The following is a 14,583-nucleotide window of genomic DNA, read 5'->3' as shown; positions in this document are numbered from 1 at the left end:
GGCTCGCCCAATAAGTGGCGCCTGCACAATCCAATCACGTTTGAGAGGGAAAAAACTAATTGGTGGTTTCCGAGATTTTCTTTTTCCTTTTTAGAAGTAACGTGTACTTACGGTTATGGATAGAAATGTAGCGGAGTAAAGAGTACAATATTTGCCTCTCAAATGTACTTGAGTAAAGTCATGAGTACTCCCCAAAAATTATACTCAAGTAAAGTACAGATCCCTCAAAATTGTACTTAAGTACTGTACTCGAGTAAATGTACTCCGTTACTGTCCGGCTCTGGATATAATTAGGTTAGACAGAACATTATCTGCTTCAGAAATAGACACAGACAGAGAACATGTAGTCCCCCCTTATCTGTGCCAAGATGATCCGATCTCAAGAGAATCCTCAGTGCCATTAACATACAGAACAGAACCAAACCGTCCTCAGAACTGACCTTGGATCCATGAAAATAATTAACAAAATGCTTCTTATCAGCATAGTATGTAAATAAAGATATTATGCTAAAAAAGAAAAATGTAAATATATATATTATATATATATATAGTGAGGGAAATAATAATTTGATCCCCTGCTAATTTTTTGCCTGCCTACAAAGAAAAGAAAATGCATAGTACAATGCAACGTAAGTCGCTTTGGATAAAAGCATAAATGCATTAATATGCCAAATCAATAAATGTAAATGTTTTCACAGGGACCAAATACTTATTTCACTGAATTGCAAATCAATTTATAACCTTTATACACATTTTTCCCCTGATTTCTTATATCAATTCTCTTCCCTTTCCTTCTTTATAATAAAAAAAATAAACCTTCTAACCTCACTATTCTTAGCTTTGTATACTGTGCTAGGCTTTAATGGACTAGTTTTGATGCACTTCTGTATTTTGTGGCCCATGTTGTTATAATTGCTTCCAATGTTTCCTCATCTGTAAGTCGCTTTGGATAAAAGCGTCTGCTAAATGACTAAATGTAAATGTAAAATGTTGTAAGCAGGCAAGCTTACAAAATCAGCAGGGGACCAAATAATTATTTCCCTCACTGTATATATATATATAGAGAGAGAGAGACACAGGATTAAGGCACTTTTGTTCCTTAAGGGCCTAAAAGATTTAAATACATTTTAAAATACCTTTTAAATGTAACAAAACATGGAGGAACTTTAAAGAATCTATTAATGCAAATGAAGCGTAACTTAAATCAATAGGTATTGTTGAATAAAAATTCAACAACCATTATAGCAAATTTAACCATATTATAGTAAAGAGCAGTTTATTACATTATCCCCTTCCAGCCATTCATGAATCCTGTCCCAAAAATATTTAACAATATACAGTTGTAGAAAAGATGTGATGAATCGGCTTAGGGCTTTCTTATTTTTAACATTTTTAAAGATTTGCACACCTTCTTTTCACCCTCCACTGTTTAAACCATCTGCGTTTGTGAATAAACTTTGCATAAACTTTACACATAAATTTAACAAGGAACAAAATACTACCAGTAGGCTATAAATACAAGTAAAAAAACATCTCCACAAAAAAATATTACATTTTAATCTTACAGTTTTGTTTGTAAACCTTATTTAACGTTCTGTCTTTTAGCATTAGGAGAGATGTGATGTCAAACTGTGCATTTGCTGCAATGGTGACTGTGAGCAGCAGGGGGCGCTGAGCGCGTTCACGCTTCTTACCGCCGCGCCTCCGGATGAAGAAGAAGCGGAGGCCTTAAAGCGCGAACGTGCGCGTGTCAGTCTGTTGCGTTTGACTTCTGTTTGTTTGTTTATTTCTGAAGTTTCTCTACTAATCTCATTTTAAACGCTTTGTCTTTTTAAAAATGCCGAAACGCTCGTATCCGTTCAGCGAAACCTTCTCCTCCCAGTACAAACTTCATGTTGGGCAAAAAGAAATGAACAATTACGGAGTTTTTGGACCGAAATACAGACAAGAGGTTTACGGTAAAACCATTTATATCATTGTAAACGGTTTCTGTTGTATCGGCCCGTTGTAGTACATTATATCACATTTATCTAGAATAGATTGATATGATCAACACCGGTGGAGTTTTATTATGTAATGCTCGTTTAAACATCCAAATATTTCCGTGTGCGTGACCGAACGTGACTCATTTAATGCTATTTTGTCCCTCACGTAAGTTAATTGGAGTAAAACAACAATAGTTAAGCTTAACATTACTCAAACTATACTTCCGCAAATGGAAAACCAAAATAAGCAAGAAAGCTGTTACTTAATATACCCGTGGTTATGTTGTTAGGGGTGAGCACTTTAAAACATCTCTTTAAAATTAGGGTTTAAAATCTTTCTTTCATTCACACTTTCACTCAATGAACTTACTGCAGACTCTTAAATACAGCTGATCAGAATCCATCGTCTTTGAGCTTCAAGTCTGAACATGTAGAATCCTGTAAACCGTGAGGTCTGAACATGTGAACTCTTCTTTAATCAGAGAAAACCAAAAATCTGCTGTTCAACGGGACAAAATCCGTAATGAGTCGAATCTGGAAGGTAGACGGGGAGGAGAAACCTTCAGCGGTCCAGGTGTCTGAGGCGTCTTCCTCCGCACAAGGCCATCAGACTCTTCTGAAAGGACAAACGCTTATCGGCACAGATGGGCGATTACAGAAAGCAAACACCGTTCCAGGTCAATTGTTATACAGCGTGATGTATCTGTTTGTTTCAATCAGTATCAGAAGAAAAAAACGATCGTATCATGCGACTCACCTGTGTTCTTTTGTAATATCTCTGTTCTCAGGTCCTGCAGCGACTCCTACAGCGTGTTGTGTGTGTCAGAGGGTCTCTGGGTCAAGGCAGCCCTGCGTGCAGTGTGAGCGGTCTGCGTGTCCTGCGTGCACCCTGCAATGCTCCAGCTGCTCCAGTCGCTGCTGCAACTTCTGTGCCGTTACAGAGTGAGTGAATGAGACGTGCGTTTTCTGACTGTTCCCATGTTTGTGTTGATCAGGATCTAAAGTTCTCTATTCTCTGCAGTTACAGCGAGCGTTACGACCGTGTCCTGTGCGTCAGCTGTTCATCCTGATCACAAAGCACACAGGACATATGGATTGATGCATGGATGCTGAGATGACGTTGAACATTGTGCAAGAAATGATTTTAATTCATTACCAGTTTAATGTAAATGAGATTACTATTTTATATATTGCTTAACTCCTGTCCTTCCTTTACTTGTGTATATACTCCAGTGATTGTTGAAATAAATGCTTTCTACTTTATTAAAATGCTGTGTATTTTTTTAGATGTTTGAAACATTGTTTGATATTACTGTCTAAAAGCCACAAGTTTTACTTCGTTAGTAATGAAGTCCTTAAAAAATAGTTAGAGATGAGCTTCTGTCCTTGACACAACCTGTACTTGACCCTCTGCAATTTGCTTATTGATCATGCGGAGGAGTAGGAGATGCTGCTTGCACTTTATTGATTAAGGTTTTAAAAAGAAAAATGTATTTTACTTTATACAGCCACATATTGGCTAGAAATCTCATTAACATCTTTCATTTGGTTTTTAATGTTTGTTGGCTGGTGAACTTATGTTTTTGTTTCTTTTGATCATTTCAGTACAATCATACAGTATATATTTCAGTTAACATAATGCTCATTACAATCACAAAGTGTTTTAACAAATGCAGGTATGAACAATTACTTGCTGTGTTACTAGATTTGTTCAATTGTTTCAAAATATAATTAATTTTAGGCTGGTGAACTTTTTAACAAAACTGTCCCTGTGTAAACTGTGCAGGTACCCCCCAGGGTCGTGTCCGATGTCCTCTTTTGTTTACTTTGTATACTAACGATTGTCAGAATTCCTTTGAGGGGAGACATTAAATATGCGGATGATTCAGTGAACGTGTCTCTGAGAGGTCAGCCATGGTCCGGTGGTCTCAATGGTGTGATGCCTCTTTTTGTTTTTTAAGAGAAGATTCTTGATTTTCGGAATTACTCTGGACCTGCTTTGCCGACGACGATTGAACTGAGAAATAGTCGATCTACGGTGATAGAATGCTCATAAAGGATCAGTCAGTCCTTTCTGATGTTACCCCTCCACTGTTCAATGAACTCAAATGGTGGCCTTCGGGTTGTAGATTAAAAATATAAATTGATGTAAATGAAACAGATTCAAGAATTATTTCATTCCATCTGTAAGCAGGTTTTGAAATTCTTTGCCATAAATGATGTAATGTTGTTGTGATGTATATGAACTGTTGTATGTGGGGTCTTGATGTGAACTGCTATCTACAAACCAAATTGCCTCTTGAGGACCAAGTATTTGAAATTTAGTTTCTTTGAGTTTCTTTTCTTCTTTGACAGTTTTTAAGATTGCAATATATCATGATTAACAGGCCACTCACAAATTCTATCTGTCATGTTTTTTTTCTGTATGGATCATGTTTTTCTAATGATTTTTGTTTTTTATGTTTGTGTTGAATCAGTAAAGGCCTGTGTGTGTGTGTGTGTGTGTGTGTGTGTGTGTGTGTGTGCGTGTGTGTGTGTGCCACTAGAGGGCAGCATTTCAATGAAATGACCTTTTAATATTATAATTGTAATATTAGCGAACGGTACTTTTGTGAAAGATGTTTCCTTAACACTTAACATCAACTTCACAAAACACGAGTTGACACATAAGATTTGAAACCAATCCAACAATATTGTGTAATCTTAACTAAACCAAATAGAAAATACACTTACGGCTCATTCAGTAGTTTCATGCTGGGTTACAAAGATTGCTTTTGGGTAACCTGGAAATGTTTGTTTGACCCAGGCTTAAAACAACCAGCAGATTTACATGACTTCATATAGAAAAATCTAAGAGGAAATCATGTGGGAAATGCAGTGCTGTAAAGAACAGTAAGATGTGTAAAATTGAACACGCAGCCAATAATTCAATTGAAAACAGAATGTTTGACTGAATACGATGTTTTCATGTTGTCAAATTTCCAGTAGTCATATGGACAACTGATGGTGTTTTTTCTCACGATGTGTGTTATTAAATTATACATTAAACTATTTATTTAACTTTCTAAACTCTCTCCTCTCACGTGTATGCTGTTTGTTGTTGGTGATTTCCGTGCAGCTGTTCTTCTCTCCATCATGAGTGTTTTACTGTAAAAGGTCACAGCCGTGACTTCCGAGGCGGCTCGTGTTTCTCTGTGTCACATGCCAGGGACCCCTGAAAGCCTCACGGGCCCACTGACTCCTGGATGGACTTAAGTCCAGGCGTGTGGCTCAGTATCCACCCTCCATTTGTGTAGGAACAGCTGTGCACGGACAGTCGTGCCTCGTTGATGTCCCGGCTATAAATACACGTGTGTGTGAGTGACAGCTGTGCGTTGGGCAGGCCGACACCTCCTCTGTGAGCTCATACACAAGACTGTGTGATGCTTACTGTCTTATTATCTATAGACGCGTGTGAACTCACTCTGCACTTCAAAATAAACAAGACAATGTGACTTGTTGCCGTCCCGGCTGAAATGAATATGCCATTACAAATACCATGAGCTTTACAAATTCCACATCCACCACACTCTTTAAAATAAAGGTGCTTCACAGCGATGCCATAGATAGAAGAACCATTAAGACAAAGGCTCTTCAAAGAACCAAAGTCTTTCTTTTTTATCATCTGAAGAATCTTTTTTCGCCACAGAGAACCTTTTGTGAAAATGTTAAAGGTTCTTTATGGTACCATTTAGACAAAAAACATTCTTCTATGGCATCAAAGCACCTTTTGAAGCACCTGAAGTGCAGGTGACATCACACCCAACACATTACCAGTAGAGACACGGAGACAACTTTATAGTTTCCCTTAAAACCAATACAATAACCATTAAACCCATTAGCTGTTTTCTACTGATGTCTTTGAGATTTGATCTCTGTGCCACGGTGTAAAGCCTAAAAAAATGATTCCATTATATAAATGAAAGTGCTGTGACAGCGTTTGATACCGACACCGTACTTTGTTATAAGGGTAACATTAAGGATAAAATGTTTTGAAGTTAATTGTATAAGACACAAAGGTCTCGTCTCTGACAGCGGGCCGCTCGCTTACTCGTTAAATGTGCATGAATGTGTGTGTGTGTCTTTTTCAAGTGTGACCACCTGTCTTTTGTTATGAGGTAAATAAATAAATAAACATGGCCAGGCACCAGATGTCCCCGCTCGCCCCATCACAGGTCAAGGTCTCCCACCGCTGGCCTTGCGGGGTGAAGACATCCAAGTTTCAACTTCACTTCTCCCACAAAGACTTGCTGTCGCCTGGGGAATACATGCAAATGTGCTAGCTGTGGTAAAATGGAAATTACATGAAGGTTTTTGATAAGCGAGGGCAAAACACACATCTCATTAAGTCAAAGGAAAGACAAGCGTGTTTATCAAAGAGTAAAATGAGTCATGGGCTTCTTGTTTCTTATTTGCTGCCTGTTTTGCTTCACGAATTGGAGAGCCGAAATGCTTTCTCTTACAAAAGTTAACAAAAATTAAACACGCTTGAATAATTCAATAAATGTAGTATGATGAACCGTGTATGCATGCAAAAAAAACATGGGACAGGCTGAATATAGTGAAAAAAATGTCATTGTAGTTTTTCATTTCAATATAAAGTGAACCTGGATGCGTATGTAAATGTTTTTAACTTCCGTATTCTCTCTAGTTTTTTCATACCAATTATCAGATGAATTTCTGCCACAACACAGTGTGAATGTAAAACGGTCGTGCATGGTCTCTTTCGAAGTTACAAACGAAGTGAAATGTTTATGGTGGAATACCTGGCAACCCCCTTGTGTTTGGAGAACTCTTAACTGGCAACCCACCAGCCGCTTTGCCCACTGAAACGATGTAACACTCATTTATTTAGTTTAAATACATCTACGCAACCCATCACACAGACTTGCATCTCTCAAACCGGCGTGAAACGCAGCGTCTGCAGCAGTTAACTGAGCAGAACTTGAGACGTATAGAGAACAATATAGACGCTGACAAAAGAGTGAGTGGGACAGGGCCGAGCGTGGGTATTTGGGGGTGGTTTTGTGTAAAAGCGTGTGGTCTCTTTGGGGGCAGGGTCATGGGAATCACATCGCAAGGCAGCTGGATTTCTATGGATGTGCAGTGGAGGAATAATGAGGGTCTCTGAGAGTTCTTTAACTGCTGGTTTGATCAGAATGCAAATGAGCAGTTTTAGGTTTCTTATTAATGTGGAAATAAAGATGTGTATGATAAATTTTGTTCAGCGAGTTTAGTTTCTTATATCAGTTAATCTTTAAAACAAGTAAGGATTTGCAATTGCTTTACTGTAGGTCTACACATCTATTGTGATAAATACACTGTATAGACGTTATGAAGATATGAATATAAAAATACATATTTGCGATTATAATTCTACTCGTAACTTCTGCAATTCTTTTAAGAATGGAAACATCATTCACATTATACGGAAGCGTCTGTGTTCTGTACACAAACTCTCATCGGCAGACGGCTGACGGCAAACTCCCTGGTAACAGGTTTAAGGTCATTGTTAAAAAAACAGCCTGTGAATGAATCTCCATGAGTCTTCTCCTTGTTTGGGATGACAAAAAAGATCATTCGACAGAATGTGATGATAAATTATTTTAGTACCTAGAAAAACTATATATTCAAACTAAATTAAAGTAAATGTGTAGATTAAACAGGGATGCACCGGTATCGGGCCCGATACTAAGCTCACGTACTCGTAAAAATGCACAGATACCAAAAAACGATACCTCATGTGACATGATGGACAGAACTGACAGACATTTGTAGCGAAATGTGCTTTGACAGTTTTCGAAAAGCACATAATACTTTTTTTTTCATCATTTGTTTAAGGTGTCGTTTGTAATTATGGAGCTATTTTTATAAGTCTCACTGTGTTGTGAAAAGGTACAGGCATCGGTATCGGCGAGTATACCAGGAAAAAATATCTGAACTCTGCCTTCAAAAAATGGTATTGGTGCTTTCCTAAATAAAACTGATGAGTTTCCAGAGCTTTCTATACACTTCTTAAATGATCCGATACGTTCACGGGTGGGACCGTGAGAACGCTGTGTAAAAGTTTTACTCATGAACGAAAACAATTCTTTATCAATGGCTTTGTCATTATTATATCTTTGACGATTCAGTGTCATTAAAACCTTATCACTTGAAAAGACAAACACAATGAATCCACAGAAAAGGCTGTTTAATCTATGTGTAAATCTAAATCAAGTTTGACATAAAGATTGTCACATGTTACACACACCACACACACTCAAGGGCTCACATGTCCACCGTGCCCTCGGAAGAAATAAAGAAAGCCTGCACGCGCACACACACACGCCAAAAAAATCCAAATAAATTAAAGAAATCCAAGCAAGGTCAAATCCAACAGATTGTCATCTACATTCACTAAAGGACTTAACAGTGAAGCATTTGTTTTCCTATAAAATATGTTTCTTGTCTTATCAAAAAATTATATTAGATCTAATGGCACTTCTACAGTCTATTAAAAAATTCTCAACTTAGTATCGTCTTATATTTCACACATGGAAATTTTGAGAAACAGCAAAATGTCACACAAGATACAAATCAATAAATAGTTCTTATGATTTTACCATTTCACAGTCTGAACCTTCAGAAGACATAACTCCAGTATTCATGTACAATGTCATTTTGCAGACTAAATTGAGAAATCCACACGAGTCACGTGTGAAGCACAGTTTGAGAATTATTCTCTTCTTATTGCATTAATCTATCAGTTTTCCTGATGTTAAATATTCGGATGTGTCACATCATTGCAACAGGTGCAGTTTATCTACAATCCAAAAGCATTCGTCACTGTGCGTACTGTATCATGTGATCGTGTAAATACATGACAATAAATTCAGGAAGCTTTCTATATCTCAACATATTCTCTGAAATACACACACAAAAACAAAGAAATTCATTTGCAATGATGAAATTCCAGTGTAAAAATCTGAAAATATACACACAGAAGTGAAAGTACATGGACAGAAATGTTTCCATTAAATGTGCAAAAAAAAGAATTGATCAGGATGCAAGTTCATGAATGAATGAAATATCCTTTAACTGGCCCGCACGGTTCTATAATCCCCATGTACATTAGTTCAGTCGGTAGATCTTTCAGGTAGATTCTTTTCATCTTCAGATCGTTCATACGTTTGTGCTTCTGAACCAATAGTTACAGCATCTCTGATATCTACTGTAACAAAAGTATAAGATGATGTCACACAAACAGGGATTTAAATCGCGGCTGGAAGACACGAACTGTCAATGTTAAGAATCGCAGCTTCATTTCATTCGTACTATATCTCAAACGAAACATGACATAATGATTTTTAATAAAATACTTATTTACAATAAATATACAGTTAGAAATAGCAGCCTACAGTATCTCAGTGTTGTTTATGAAGTGCTTGTTAGCATCACAAAAGTCAAACTTCAATGAATGAAACCAGGTATCGCATATAAATTGTCAAAATAATGTTAAAAAAAAGAAGTACCAGCGTGATCATTTTTTAAACGTCGACAGTAAACCCTGAACCAAACAAACAAAACCAATAAATAACTAATCAAGTTTTTTCAGGACTGATGAAATATACAGCATAACTTGGATATTTTTAGTGCCAACTACTGTTACTATACAACCATAAACACTCCACCATCACATTAAATAAAAAGAAGCAACGAAAACGTCAAAGTGAAGGAAAAAGGTAAAGTTAAGCAAAGATCTGGAGAGGATCGGTGAATTAGGTCAGCAGTGGTTCCACCACATTTACTCTTCATAGAAAGAGAGAAAATCAGAAAAAATTTAGTCAAATTTCAGCAGAATAGATGTGAACATGTTGTCTTACATCAGAAAACTGACTTTAAACCACGGTCACCTCGTGTCTTACAGACATATTAAATGATTTGATTCAAACGCATGTCTAAGAACGTCATTAGAACCGACGTAGCAGACAGTAGCTTCATGTCAATGATAACACAAGTGCACAAACATCAGTGGTAGATTTCAGTCGACAGTCAGGCCTTCAGTAGATTCACACAAAACAAAATCATCCCCCTGCATACATAATTCTAACTAATAAATAAAATCTGTCTCTTCATTACTTTCTGTAAGAATGCATTTGAACAATGAAATGAAGAACATACATCAAAACGTCTCTCTGTCATGACGGTCGAATCACTTTCTTCCAGTGATAAATTATAGCGGTGGAAGTGAATCCTCTGGACGGTTTCTTCCAGCTGTTTAAATACATGACACACATGAGGTCAACGTCCAAGTGCATTTAACTGTCATTAATAAACGAATCATCTGGAAAATCACTGGATATTATTATTATTATTACCGGTGTCAGACAGGTTCAAAAAAAGTTGCCCCGAAAAGTTAGATGACAGTGACCAGAGTTTTTATCCAATAGGAAGGGTTTTCACGAGGCCGCAGTGAAACTTGCGGATGTGACGGTACAGATCGCCCGACTGAGTGAAGCGCCTGTCGCACCACTTGCACGCGTGCGGCTTTTCGCGCGTGTGCACCACGGCGTGCCGGCTCAGGTTGTGGGAATACTGAAAGCTCTTCCCGCACTGCCCGCATGTGTAGGGCTTCTCGCCAGAGTGCGTGCGCTCGTGCCGCTTCAGCGTGTACATGCAGGAGAAGGTCTTGCCGCACTGCGAGCAGGTGGGCACGGAACCGTCGGGCGAGAGTTTGGAACGCACCCCGTCCTTCTCCCGAAAGTGAGAGCTGAGGTGCAGCTGCAGCACGTGCGGGCTCGGGAAGACTTTGCTGCAAAGCGGGCACACGCACACCTGCTGACCGCCGACGGGTAGCAGGACCCCGCTGGACGTGGAGATGTCCGAAGAGGCCAGATCGTCCTCGTCTTCTCCCTCGCTGTCCGCCAGCAGCCGTCCTCCCCCCTCCTCGCGGTGGACGCCCAGCCCCTCGCCCTCCCCCTCCATCAGGTCGTCGTCCGGGGGGAGCAGGGTGGCCGCGGCCGGGCCGCTGTTGCCGGGGAAGAGGGCAGCGAACCCTGTCACCACCGAGCTCCTGGCGCTATTCCCAAAGCGCCGCCTCTCCGGGCTCACAGGCTCGCCATCCCCCTGCTCTGACAGAAAGTCATGTTCATCTTTAACAAGTGGCTCAGTGCCCTGCTGCTGGCTGTCGAGGGCCAGCTGTCCCGAGACGTAGGAGGGGTGGAAGGCGTCTCTGCTCGACAGAGGCTTGAAAGACAAATCCAGAGCGCAGTCCATGTCATCCGACGCCCGGGACCTCTGGGACACGTGGACGGCCGAACTACTGACATCGGCTTTTGTTTTTCCAGCTGTTTGGACACAGGGCTCGGCCTCGGCTGACACATAATTGACACCTACAAGGTCCGGGGACCCGTCACGGTGACCGTTCGCCTTCTGCCCGGGACCTTTGCAATCTGCGACGCCGTCGCCTCTCCGGGGGGCCTGCGGTGCTTCCTCTCTCTCCGGAACCGCGCCGTCCCCCGTCTTGTCGTCCAGGTAGCACGGTTCCTTGTCCTTTAACTTTCCTTTGCACACTTTCACGATGTCGTACATGTGCAGGAAGCTGGCGGCGGCCAGGACGTCCTCCACGGGCAGCGTGCTGAAGTCCAGTTTCCCCTCATACATAAATTCGAGCAGCAGGCTGAAGGCGGGGGCCGTCACGATGTCGCTGTTCAAAAGCACCGTGTCCCTTTTGTCCAGCTGGTCTCTGTAGAAGAGGTGGAAGTACATGCTGCACGAGGCCAGAACGGCTCGGTGTGCCTTGAACCGAACGTCTCCCACCAGCACGGTGCAGTCGCAGAGGAAACCCTGAAGCCTCTGCTGACTCAGGCACTGCAGCAACTGGCGGCTGTGGTCCGGGAACTCCATTCTTCTTCCGTAACCTGCTGGAAAACAGGAAAAACTGGATGTTAAACAAACGCCGGGTAGCTATTCACAACACGCAGACCTGCCGACGCATCTACAGGCCACTGGAGACAAACAAAAGTCCAGCCAACCCCGCTGAGGAGAGCATTAAAGGCCAAAAGACCAATTCGACTAACAACTATTGAAATCTCATGGTTTCACTGAAACTGAACTTTTGTCTCACAGAAACAAGCACCAGCTTTCAGTCAGACACATCTGCAAACTCAAGCCTAATGTCAAACTACACTCAAAACGCATTTCATTAAAATAAAACTGTTTTATTATGCAGCTATGGTTGATTCACAGTCGAAATATTCCAGCGTGACTGAAAACTTTTGAAAATCTAACCAGTTAAACTATGTCAAAACAGTTTAACAGGGATAAAAGCAACCTGCTCAAACAAGTAATGTACTATCACAACAGCAGCTTTACGTCTAAAAGAAAACTTACACATACCTTCCTCTATCAGAAGCTTATATTTCCCATGAAACAGCAGCAGTCAATGAGAGCAAATCCAGTCAGAAACCGCTCGAGGCTCCAAACATCACGAACTAAACCCTCAGGACACTCGAAGAGAGCACCAGACGTCCAAACGCAACTTTCTACTTCGCGTCCATGTGAGTGAGTGGGTTAGTGAGTGGTGTGTTTGAGCAGTGTGTGTGTGCGAGTGTGTGTCTACTGGTGGAGTCAGCTGCTCTGACATCAGTCTCAAACCTCCAGCTGTGCTTTTATGCCATATGTTCCTCTGAGCAACCGCGCAAACTTCTCCCACTTCTACACATTTCACATTGTTATCGTTATAACGCGAGCCCTTTAACAGACACACAAAGTCGTTAAACGCGAGCTTATAACAGGGAACTTTTATTTTTATAAGTAACTCCTGTAAAGCGACATCAGCCAACAGGAGTAACTGAACTTTTAATAAATAATCTGTACTGAAACACTTTAATGAGTCTTACCTTTCATTGACGCGAAACATTTCGTAAGTGCTGACAAGAGCACGAGTAAGCTGAACTATACCTGACGTAAAGAGAAACTCACGGCAGCGGAACTCGAGCAGTGGCGCGGATCAAACGCGCCGCGCCGCGCCGATGACACAATGTATCACGCGTTCAGTTGAACGTAACTTCACATCAAAGCGAATACTCACAGACGCGCGCGTGGAGACTGACTCAGATGTTTCCGCGTGCTCTCATGATGTGTGTCCAGATGTTGAAGTGTCTTTTTCTAGTCCTGAGCGCTGTTCTCGAGCCCGGTGCGCATGAAACACTACGCACTGCCCCCTCTCTCTCTCTCTCTCTCTCTCTCTCTCTCTCTCTGTCTCTCTCTCTCTCTCTCTCTCTCTCTCTCTCTCTCTCTCTCTCTCTCTCTCTGTTGTGTGTGTGTGTGTCGAGCAGGTTGTTAATGGTCCAGTCTCGCGATAACACCAGTGTACAGTACACACTCACAGTGAGCAGCAGTGTTCACTTACAAGACAGCTGTGCCTTTCAGGGCACTTCCCTTTTAGTGAGTGATGTTGTTGTGTGATTTTTAGATGAAAATGAGTTTTTAAATTGTATTAAATTTATAAAAAGTTTTTATTTTATTAGCTTTAAGTTTTTTTTTAGTTTTAGTTTAATTTAGTTTTAAAAAGTGCTCTCTTGTGGAATGTCATAATGAGTATTTATGTCTTCTGGAAGTGATTTAAAGAGCTGCTTAACATCGAATTAATCTATTTAAATCATTTAAAATGTCTTTGCAATTTACAAAATATACAAAAAATGTATATAGTATATAATATATGATATACAATACATAATAATAAAAATAACAAGAGAAGGCAGTAGGCACAAATTGTGTATTTATACAAATGTTACTTTTGTAAAAATATTAAATTTATATTATACACTACTAAAATATTTAAAGTTCCTTTCACCTGCCAGGTGCTTGGTGTTAAAACAACACAAGGCTAAAGAACGACATTTGCAAATAGGAAGTGCAATGAAGAGGAACTTATTAAGAGCATAGATGTTAGAGAACATTTGCTTTCTCCAGAAAATGAAGTGTTTTTTTGAGAGGCCTCTAGATGCTCGAGCTGCCACAGTTATTCCAGATTGCGACTTTCCCCGCAAGCCCATCCAGTCTAAATGCATTCCACTCTTTCAATACATTTAAGTGTATAATTAGAGCTCTTTTGAGACGTTTCCCCCTCCTCCTGTGGCCATTGTTGAGAGCTGATGTGTTGTGTGCTCGCAGAGTTTTCTGGGATCTAATCGAAGCTAATCCCGCACTGAGCTGGAATGTCTTGGCACTAACTTGCCCTTTTAGTCTTACTAATATCACCCAAATGGGTTTGATTTTTTCTCGTGCCGTTAAAGCTGTAATGAACGTTTGCTACTTCAAAACCTTTTGACCCAAAGGCTCCTGCCTAAATGTTTGAATTTAGTTTGGCAGGCAAATGTGTATACAAATAAACACATGTTAGGTAAACTTAAAAGATTCAAGCAGATACAGAATATCTTAAATATCAAGTCGTCTGATACAATGTCCAGACTTTATAAGTCTTTTGGTCACTATATCATTTCTAAATTGTAAAAGGTGAATGAAAATGTATATTTCTACTTTAAGGTCATTTAAAGACATCAAATTTGTTTTT

At 40.1% G+C, this 14,583-nt stretch overlaps 2 protein-coding genes across 4 annotated transcripts; one reads left to right on the top strand and one right to left on the bottom strand.

The window, feature by feature from the left end:
* Nucleotides 1-1,692: 1,692 nt before the first annotated feature.
* Nucleotides 1,693-5,050, top strand: siva1 (SIVA1, apoptosis-inducing factor). The gene is made up of 4 exons (XM_079459095.1): nucleotides 1,693-1,958; nucleotides 2,468-2,662; nucleotides 2,774-2,927; nucleotides 3,007-5,050. Exons 1-4 carry the CDS (start codon nucleotides 1,838-1,840, stop codon nucleotides 3,053-3,055), a joined length of 519 nt encoding a protein of 172 aa, XP_079315221.1. The 5' UTR covers nucleotides 1,693-1,837; the 3' UTR covers nucleotides 3,056-5,050.
* Nucleotides 5,051-8,201: 3,151 nt separating this feature from the next.
* On the bottom strand, nucleotides 8,202-13,332 carry zbtb42 (zinc finger and BTB domain containing 42). 3 transcript variants are annotated; one of them, XM_079458135.1, is made up of 2 exons: nucleotides 13,099-13,332; nucleotides 8,202-11,929 (listed from the first exon to the last, which is right to left on the bottom strand). In XM_079458135.1, exon 2 carries the CDS (start codon nucleotides 11,910-11,912, stop codon nucleotides 10,446-10,448), a length of 1,467 nt encoding a protein of 488 aa, XP_079314261.1. In that variant the 5' UTR covers nucleotides 11,913-11,929; nucleotides 13,099-13,332; the 3' UTR covers nucleotides 8,202-10,445. The 3 variants fall into 3 exon arrangements, with proteins under 3 accessions (XP_079314261.1, XP_079314260.1, XP_079314262.1); XM_079458134.1 differs by lacking the exon at nucleotides 13,099-13,332 and adding an exon at nucleotides 12,908-12,975; XM_079458136.1 differs by lacking the exon at nucleotides 13,099-13,332 and adding an exon at nucleotides 12,405-12,652 and having other exon boundaries at nucleotides 8,208-11,929.
* Nucleotides 13,333-14,583: the final 1,251 nt, after the last annotated feature.

The sequence above is a fragment of the Barbatula barbatula genome (assembly GCF_947034865.1).
Source record: "Barbatula barbatula genome assembly, chromosome: 6".
Lineage (NCBI taxonomy): Eukaryota > Metazoa > Chordata > Actinopteri > Cypriniformes > Nemacheilidae > Barbatula > Barbatula barbatula.
Note: the sequence above shows the minus strand (reverse complement) of the source record. Positions and strands in the feature narration are given on the sequence as shown.